The sequence below is a fragment of the Atractosteus spatula genome, chromosome 7 (genome assembly GCF_055471065.1).
Source record: "Atractosteus spatula isolate fAtrSpa1 chromosome 7, fAtrSpa1.hap1, whole genome shotgun sequence".
Classification (NCBI taxonomy): Eukaryota; Metazoa; Chordata; class Actinopteri; order Semionotiformes; family Lepisosteidae; genus Atractosteus; species Atractosteus spatula.
In genome coordinates, this window is record NC_142712.1 from 4,569,237 (window position 1) to 4,578,169 (window position 8,933).

The 8,933-nt window shown below is 51.8% G+C and overlaps 1 protein-coding gene across 2 annotated transcripts; it reads right to left on the reverse strand.

The window, feature by feature from the left end:
* Positions 1 to 883: 883 nt before the first annotated feature.
* Positions 884 to 8,886, reverse strand: naa50 (N-alpha-acetyltransferase 50, NatE catalytic subunit). Of its 2 annotated transcripts, none has more exons than XM_088921289.1 (5): positions 8,696 to 8,886; positions 5,260 to 5,396; positions 4,921 to 5,040; positions 4,242 to 4,308; positions 884 to 3,897 (listed from the first exon to the last, which is right to left on the reverse strand). In XM_088921289.1, the coding sequence occupies exons 1-5, from the start codon at positions 8,701 to 8,703 to the stop codon at positions 3,720 to 3,722; spliced, it is 510 nt and encodes a 169-aa protein (XP_088777415.1). In that variant the 5' UTR covers positions 8,704 to 8,886; the 3' UTR covers positions 884 to 3,719. The 2 variants fall into 2 exon arrangements, with proteins under 2 accessions (XP_088777415.1, XP_088777417.1); XM_088921291.1 differs by having other exon boundaries at positions 5,260 to 5,393; positions 8,696 to 8,884.
* Positions 8,887 to 8,933: the final 47 nt, after the last annotated feature.

Here is an 8,933-nt window from a genome sequence, read left to right on the forward strand (position 1 = left end):
ATCCTTAACCCGCACATATTAAATAAAAAGGAAAATACAGTTTTTTTTCCTCCCCTCTAAGATAGTTACCAAGTAATTAAAATGCTAAACCTGCAAAACCTTAGACATGACTAAATTGGGGGAAATTGCTCAAAGCCAGAATAGGCAACGCTGGTCGTGAAAACCTGTAGGTTTCTGTTTCAGCTGAGCTCTATAACGAGCTACACAAGCCGATTACTGGATCTGCTGGACACAAGCAGCCCTCCAAGACAAGGACTGGACAGCCCTGCTGTAGTGCACTGGACCTAGAATTTTACAGAAGTAAAAGGAACCAAGCATGCCGGACTCTCAGGTCACTGACAATACCCATGCAGGCTGAATCCCGTAATCATGCCAAGTGACATGACCAAGGAGAGCAAACCCACTCGGAGAGCGATAGACCTTCCAGTCCTCTCCCGAGTCAGGTCAGGGGCTGATCCCAGAGTCACAGTTTTACAGGTCACCCTTAAATCAAAATACACTTGAGGTCTCAATTCTGTCAGGTAAATGGCCCGGTCAGGCCAGCCCTGGTCCTTAACGCCTGCAGGAACGTCCTGTTTAACCTATTAACCTTGCTGTGGTCCTGCAGGGACCAGGACTGACCTATGTGTTTAAGCCCTGCGATCACTTCTAAACATGCACTGCAAAACATTCAGTGCATACGATGCCTACAGGCCCCTCGCTTAAACATACAGCAAGCCTGCAACTTTATTTCCCTGATTACGGAGAGCAAAATTCTTTTTCCTCCAAATTTCTTGATAAAGCCCAAATCCGCAAGAGAATTTGCACACTCCCCTTACCATCCATCTCAAAACGACAAAGGCCACAGACGCAGGTGAAGACAATTCTTGAGAAACACCAGCAGTAATGCAAATAGTATTCTGTTTTATTTAGAGAGGTTAAAAAGTCTTATAATATAGAGCTCCAGGGGAAAACAAAAAAGATAAAATTCTTCAAAGAAAGAAAGAGAGGGAGGGAACAAAACATGCTTTAACTGCAACGGGCGGGAGGGGCCATCACAGCACAGGTTCTGAAAAACGCGTTTCTGTGCTCTGCGGCTTATTTAAATGGTACAGGAAACAAGGCTCCGGCTCAGACAGTCATTCTCCCTGGGACCAAGTCGGCTGCACCCACTACAGAGCGGCAGGCCAGTAGTTTGTACGGCGCAGACTTTCAGTACGCCTTAAGGAAGGAAAAAAAAAAAGCTATGCAGAACCGTCACATTTTTTTAAATTTGGGAACCTCCATGATGTTTCTCGCTCGGTCTTCTTAAAAGAAACTCATGGGGAGGGAGGAGGCCGCTCGGCGGCGCCACAGGAATCCGGAAACCCAGGAAGTCACCGCGTGGGCAAGACCGCACCCTGGAAAACGCGCAATGAACCACCTGTCTAAGGGCAAGGGGCTCTGCAGGCCAGCGGAGGTCAGCTGCAGAAGGCCCAGTCTGCCTCAGAACTGCAAGGGCAGTGCTCACGTCACTTACACGAAGGTAAAAAAAAAAATGTTTGGAGTACCAAAACAAAAAACGTTCCACAACCCTTGACAACCTTAAAATAATCATCTCGTAACCGAGAAAGGACATCAAAACAGCGCCTCTTGACGCTAAATGATCAACAATTGTCAACCAAACCTGCTGATCCGAACAGAGGTGAATTCTTTCACCTGTGCCAGGTACCGCTGATCGAACCGCTAAACCTTCTGAATTTGAACTGCTGTGTCTGTGCACCGATGCCTGGGTGTCAGGGGTACGAGGACCTCTGCAGTGGTAAAACCTACTGCTCGGTTTCTTCCTTTCCTATCGGATGTGGCTGCGCTGGAGGTAATTTCCACATCCGAGCCACTTCGGCTCATCGGGACAGAGCTTGTCCCGGTTACCGTGGCGCTAAGCCCCCCAGAGAGCACGTTACTCCTGGCCCATCGCAGAGCTTACCCAGAGCAACGCTGGCACCCATTAATACAGTCGGGGGACTGGACTCGAACCCACAACCCACCAGATTAGAGCGCAGAGATGTACCCACTACGCCAGCCCACTGTATAGGCATTTATACGTATAAATACGCATCCCAGGTGTTTGTCAAATCTGGCATCATTAACCGGTTTTTATTTTAATGTTAAGCTTTAAAACGAAATTCAATATGTAAAAAAAAAAACAAATCTAGATGTTAAGCTCTTCAATGCAGGGCCTTCATTAATTAAAATAAAACAGCGCTCTGGCCTTCTAGCTTTCTCTCCGTTGTGGTGAAAGGCTACCAACAGTACCACCATTTTGTTTGGGGGGGGGGGGGGGGGGGAGGGGAAAACTTTACTGTACACAATTGCTTCACTTAAAAAAAAAACTGCCCCAGAATGATGCCGAAATTGTTGCACAGGAAGCTGAATGAGTTAAGTAGCAGCTCAGGAACAGTACTGTTCTCAGCAACGCTTTTCATTGAGCTAGGAAAAAAATCACGGGTGTCAGAAACGAGCTTCGGATCCCATTTGTGCAGCATCTTATTTACAGAGTATCAGAGTGGTCAGAAAGGCGAGAGGGCCGAGAAACACGGGCAATATTCTGGCACAGACCCGACGTCTAAAAACTGCTATTTTTTTTTTAAGGAAACTGAGCCCTGGGTCTGCAGGTCCCCCCCCACCACCGCTGCCCCCCCATCTGTCCCAGTTTGATATCGCTAACTTGCCCCAGCAGATCTGCAACAGCTCAGGCTGCACCTCCCAGGATCGTTCACGGCCAGGGCTTTAACTACCTTCCCAGCAGCTGTCTGCTCCTGTATCACTGAAAGAAACCGGAGGAGAACTGGGTTTTTGAAAAAAAACTCGGCCCGTTCTGAGGGATAAAAAGAAAAATATATTGTCAAGAAACCAAAAACATTCAGAAACTAAGAGTGTGGAGTCTAGCAACAACGGGGTGGTGTCCCGGGGGCCCCCTCTCTGCATCGCCCCAACAGCCTCACTCCAGGCCTCCGCGCCGACCCCCCTCGTCTCACCCCCGCCCATCCTCTTCCCCACCAAACTGGCGTCAAAGCCGGCCGGCGAGGCTGGGTTACAAGGAGCAGGCCTGGGAAATGTCACGGCCACAGAATGCCAAGCCGGCGCGTTGCTAAAACGCAAAACGTTCAGTCTTAAAAGCCTGTGCGATTCCCCTTCGCCCCCCCCCCCCCCGAGAAAGACACAGAACTGGGCCTTGGTTCCTTCGACACAGGGAGCGACAACCTCTCGCCAAAATCGCCCGTTGTCAGGGTTTTCTGTGGTTCCTGATCTCGCTCTTTTTTGCGACTCACTTCCTCAATGTAATATTCTAAAACATTTTAACCAAAAACAACAACAACAACAACAACCACCACCACCACCTCCGGCAACCGATAACCCTCGCCCTCGGAAAGACTGCTCCTTGTAGTTTTCTTTTTAAAAAAAAAAAAACACTTTCTTCTAGTGCACTTCTGGATTCTGAAATTTTTGTTTTCCAACTAATGAAAAAAAATAGGAAGGGGAATGGGTGGAGGGTGGAAGGGGGGACTGTAACTTGAGTAGGGCTCCCGTTTTGCAAAAGAAACGCAGCATTTGTTTTTTGTTCTTGTCTAGTAAACTTAAATGTCCCTTGAAGAAAGTGGTAAAGGTGTCATCAGCCATCGGATTCTCGCACCAGGCGCCTCTCACAGTCCGGGCACGGAGACAGTGCACGCCAGAGCTCGTCCGCCCGTTTCTCAGTCCTAATTGCCTTTCTGCAGATCGCCGCTGGGGGCCGGACACTGACTCTTGAGGTTTTTCTGCAGAACGTGGGCGTCCGCCGGCTCTATCCTCTTGTAGTAATTCTTTTTCGTTTCTATGATCTCAAAACCAAACTTCCGGTAAAAGTCGATGGCCGACTCGTTACTGATCTGAACATGCCTGCATGCCAATAAAAAACAGAAAAACAGCAGTTAGAAGCCGCACTGCCCATCAGACAGAGAGCAGACGTGCTTGAAAGAGGACAGAGCTCTTGGCATTACTGCTAAGGTGCGCAACTGAAGGGAACTTAATACAGGTTGGTCCTCTAAGAACGTTATTTGGCCACAGGAAATACTTGTGGAAATACACGACAGGTTGCAATTAGATAAGCAGTTCCAAATGTCTGTGAACTTATAAACAAAGACTATAATTGTAAGAAAAAACAAATACTCAACTCTCATCTTACATGCACAAGGAATTAAGCTATTTTTCCTATTTATTCTTTGCAAACCGGGATTACTTACAGATAGATATTGTCGAAAGTGCCATCCTTCTCGCAGATGTTTAACACGTGGTTCAGCATCTTTGTTCCTGAATAAAACAAAGCACACCAGGAGCTCAGAGGGGCACAACAAGAGACACCTGGCCTGTGGATTAAAAGGACTGGAACACGCCCGCAAAGCTTCGAAATTGAAACGCGAGGAATGCATCTTTTATTCACAACGTGTTGCGTGATGTTTTTGACAAGTGTTAGCAGAGAACTGTAGCGAGTCTCTAGACTGAACGAGCTTGACGCTCCGTGTGTGCCTTCCCTTAACTGGGGCTCATGACTGCAGTGGGCAACCACAGAACCCTGTTTTTTTTTTAAAAACACCATCAAACTTTTTTGCACACTTTGATTGGGGCCCATATTACAAATATGTGCTTAAATTATCCTCCTGGGGATACATAACAAATTTTGAACTCAACCAATCTGATTTTAAGCAGTTTCTCCCTTTCATGTCTCAACGCTGTCAGCCCCGCCTCTCCATCAGCCACTTTCTCAGCTCTTTCCAAAATCAGAAGAGCAGCTGCTGATAAAAAGCACAGGCCACAATCCTTCTGATTTGTGGGACGCATACGAACAGCAAAAAAATAACAAAAACATCTAGTCTGCGTCCTGAAGAAGAGAGAGCCTCTCGAAGCAGGCCGGCAGAGTCATACCTATCCCCAGCCTGCGATACGGCGCCAGGCAGCCCAAGGTCATGATGTAGAGCCTCTTCTGGTTCTGGGAGTGATCCACTCGGCAGCACACTGCTCCCACTGCGATGTCATTGAAGTACGCTGAAACACAGCGGAGAGTGAGAGTGAGCGCTCGCCCACGAGCGCCAGCGCCTCCTATGGACCGCACCCGCACCTGCAGGCCCTGCGCGGACACGCTACCCCCACCCCCCTCGCACATGCTCACCACTTCTGCCCCTCGTCACCGGCCCATGTCTCACGGCCCTTAATCACCCCCCTCGCACTCCCGACAGAATCGAGGACACCCCCCGCTCCACTCACCTAGCTTGGCCAGCTCCCCCACCTCCAGCACGTCCTTGTAGAACTTGTCGTTGTAGCTGACTGGGAAGATCACCTGGTTCAGCCGCTTCAGCTGCTTAATGTTGTGTGGCGTCACGTCTCCCAGCTCGATCCGGCTACTGGAACAGAACCAGACTGGTCAACGGCTGTGGCGTGCCGAGCGCTCTGCTGCGCCCACAGTGGACACCAGCTGAGCACTGTGTGTGGTGACAACCCCTTCCCAGGACCGGCAGGAAGACCCGTTTCTAATGCATTTCCTGCGCTGCGCAGACATTAACTGACTAACATCGGAATCAACGAGCACACTATTTAATGCTGTAAAGAATTTTCCTGTCACAATGCATCTCACTGACGGACAGGCAGGATCGGAAACTCCAGGTGTGGCCGTGAGTTCTGTGGTGCTCTTGTATGGAATAGCAGCGTGGGCAGGGGGCAGAGCAAAGAGGGAAAATGAAGACTCTGCCTGCACAGCAGTTTGATTCTTTGCAGGCTAAACCAGTACAAAAGAACAAACCGCACCGATGAAGCAGAAATGCAAATATTTTCAAATGACACTAAAAGCATGCCTCTCCCTGTGCAAACGTATCCGCAGACCCGACGAAAGGACTAAAATGTTGAGACACCTGGGTGCTGTCTTGCACGGGTGAGCCACGAGCACATGAGGGCAAACATGGCGAAACCTGTAGCTTCTCAAAGAGCTGCCCAGCTCCCAACACCTCCCAGCTGCTCCTCGCAGCCCGCAAGCAGAGCCAGGGCAGGCGGCAGCTGTACACACTGCAATCCAGCAGAGCCCACAGCCAGGCCAGCTTCGACACTGCGGAGCTGGACGCACTCCTGCCAACGTCCACGCTGTCCAGGACTGGCACAGCTGCCTCCTCTCAGTCCAGGCCGAGCCCAGAGCCTTCGAGCTTGGATGTGTTCTTCAACGAGGGGGCCGAAGGTCATGGAAATGCGGGCAAAGAAAAACTATGAACCACGTCCAGCAAGTGAGCGCTGGGTTCTCAACTGCACAAATTAGCACCACTTCAGAACTATCACCTCTCTTCAAATCCCCGTCTTGGCCATTATTACTACAGTCCCGTTCTCTTTCAAAGCGACAGTGTGCAGTTACGTTTACTGTTGCCTTTTTGTTTTCCTGTTTGCACGGCGGAAGGCTCTGAGCTGGACCCCAGCTCACAGAGCAGTGGGAACGGGCTCCAGGCAGGCGAAGTCTCTCAGCCGAGCAGTCACAAACGAGAGGGGCCACGTGGGCCACCCGGCCCATTCGGTGGTTAGCAGACAAACTGCTCCAAGGATCTCCTCGAGTCAGGGTGTTGCTCAGCTTGTTCCATAGGAGCTGTTCAAGCCCCGTTTCTGCAGGATGCCCCCGGGCACCGCGCAGCGCCCACAACACCGCAGGTGAGCTGTCTCCTTCCCTGGCAGCCGAAATTGGGCCGGTGCCGAAAACCGCACTCAGTTCCTCCCCACGCGACCACCGACCCGCACGGGCGTGCCGAGCTTCGACTTCTGTTTCTTTGTGCAGAAAAACAGAAACGCAGGAGCAAGACACAAAAACAGCTGGGTAACTCCAAGAAAAAAAAAAAAGACTTCAGCAAGCAGGGGGGAGCCATTGCTGTTGATGGCAGGGGGGCACAGACTTTAGGAGAAAAGTCTCGGGCAGCGAGCGAAGAGAACGGAGTTGGACATCCATCGCTGAGCTCAGGTCAGACTTGGCCCTTGTTCTCCTATTGAGTTCTGCATCAGGAACCCCCACAGGACGACCGCACGCCCCTCCGCTCCCCCGCTCGCCGACGGGCTGGCAAGAGAGCTGCCCCCTCCCCTGCACAAGGCACACCCGCCCTGGCTGGACCTGTGCCCCAGGCGGCCCAGAGCTCAGCGCGCGCCCCGGTGTATTTATAGGGGGCGGCCGGAGCTGGAACTCCATTTTTAAACCAGCTGCCCGGGTCACGAGATACCGCACCAGCTGGCGGCGGGAGGGCGGCGCGCGGCGCTGACAGGGCCCCCCGCAGCGCATGCCATGCTGCAGCACCTCGCTCGGAGGGCTTGTCCGAAACAAGTGCTCTGTACAGGGGTGTCGAAGTAGCCTTCTTCACTCAAATGGCCTCCTTCCTCTCTCTCTCTGCAAACTTCTTAATGTACCAACGTTTTTTTGGTTGATGAAAAGGATGGGCCGAATGGCCTCCTCTCATTTATAACCCCCTCAGTGACCTCCAGTTACAGTCCAACACCTCAATCAATCAAGCAAGCCCCGACAGACCCCTGCAGACATACTGTATCGAGTGTCTGACAGGTCTGCCTGCCTGCAGGTACATCTTCCCGCCTGCACTCCACTGCGAATGGGGGGGGGGGGGGGGGGGGGGAAACAACAACATCCCACTTAAATTGGTTTTGCTTTCTCTTGAAAGAACCCCCCCGCATGCACTCGTCAACCAATAACACGGTCACTAAAGGACCAGTCCGGTCTGTTGGTTTACCTCCGAACCGCCCTTTGAAAGCAGCTTCTCGGTCAAAGCTTAACACGGGCCAAGGAAACGCTCCACCAGCCAGTGGGGGTACAAAACAGCGATTTTGCAGACTGACGGGTTGATGCCGGCGGGACCAGACAGGTGTCTCGTGGCGGGGTGGGGTGTGTGTGTGGGGGGGGGTTCTTCCTCGACTGCTGCAGCGCGCGCCAAAAGGCGTCCCGGGCTCCCCGAGAGCTGGGTGACCCCGCACGCGCCCGGACCCCCCGCGATTTTACCTGTTGATTTTTCTTAACAACAAATAACACTCGATCTACTGGTGACGCCCCGGGGCGGGGGGGGGGGGGGGACGTGTCTTAACCTTTTAGCAAACGCAACCGTGCGATATCGCCAACTGCGTGACTTCAGAAGAGATCCAACGGACAATTGTGCTAAAACACACCTTCGTTAACCCATTTAGTACACGGTTTTAAGGATCTTTCACTATCAAGACACAGGCGGAAGAAAAAACACCGGTTACAAAGTTAAGGGTGGGGGGGGGTTGAGATTTCAAAATTAATATTTATAACAGGAAACGCTTCTACGTTATTTTCATTAAAGAAAAACACACACGATACAGAAGGGAGCCGATTAAAACAAACAGCGGTTTTGTTTTTCGGCCGGTCCTCGCGAGGGAAAACGAAACCCCAGACGACCCTACTTTTGCCATCTTGGGATGAGAAAACGGGAGCGACACTCGCCGCTCGCTAACCAGGCGCCCGGCGGTCACAACGCTTCTGCTGGCGTTGGCAGATTCCTGCTTCCCACAGCAGCACCAGGCGAGCATGCACACAGCAAAGCTCATCGCAACACCCCCACCCCTCTCCGGAAAAAAAAGGAGAGAGAGAGAAAAGAGAGAAAAAAAAACTTTATCCGTGATGGGCAGAGAGGCGTCTCGGCGGACGGCGCCTACTCACCCCTTCATGGTGGACAGGAGTTGTTTCCCGGGGGTGTCGCGGTCAAAGCGGAGGGCAGCGGCTCGTCCTTGGGGGGGATTCGGGCTGAGTTCGGGTGAGGATTGAGCACCGCTGTCAGCCAGAACCACATGGATCAACTTCGCTCCCCCTCCGCGCGCGCACACACACACACACACACGGCTGAACTCTGACCCCGCTCGCTCCGCTCCCCCCCCAGATAAAAATATTGCCTTCCCCC

Bases quoted from the DNA above. Each gene is read 5' to 3' on its own strand.
- naa50 (XM_088921289.1), bottom strand. The intron at 5,041-5,259 runs GTGAGTGGAGCG...GCTGTGTTTCAG, and splicing joins GGGGGAGCTGGCCAAGCTAG to CGTACTTCAATGACATCGCA. The intron at 4,309-4,920 runs GTATGACTCTGC...TGTTTTATTCAG, and splicing joins GTATCGCAGGCTGGGGATAG to GAACAAAGATGCTGAACCAC.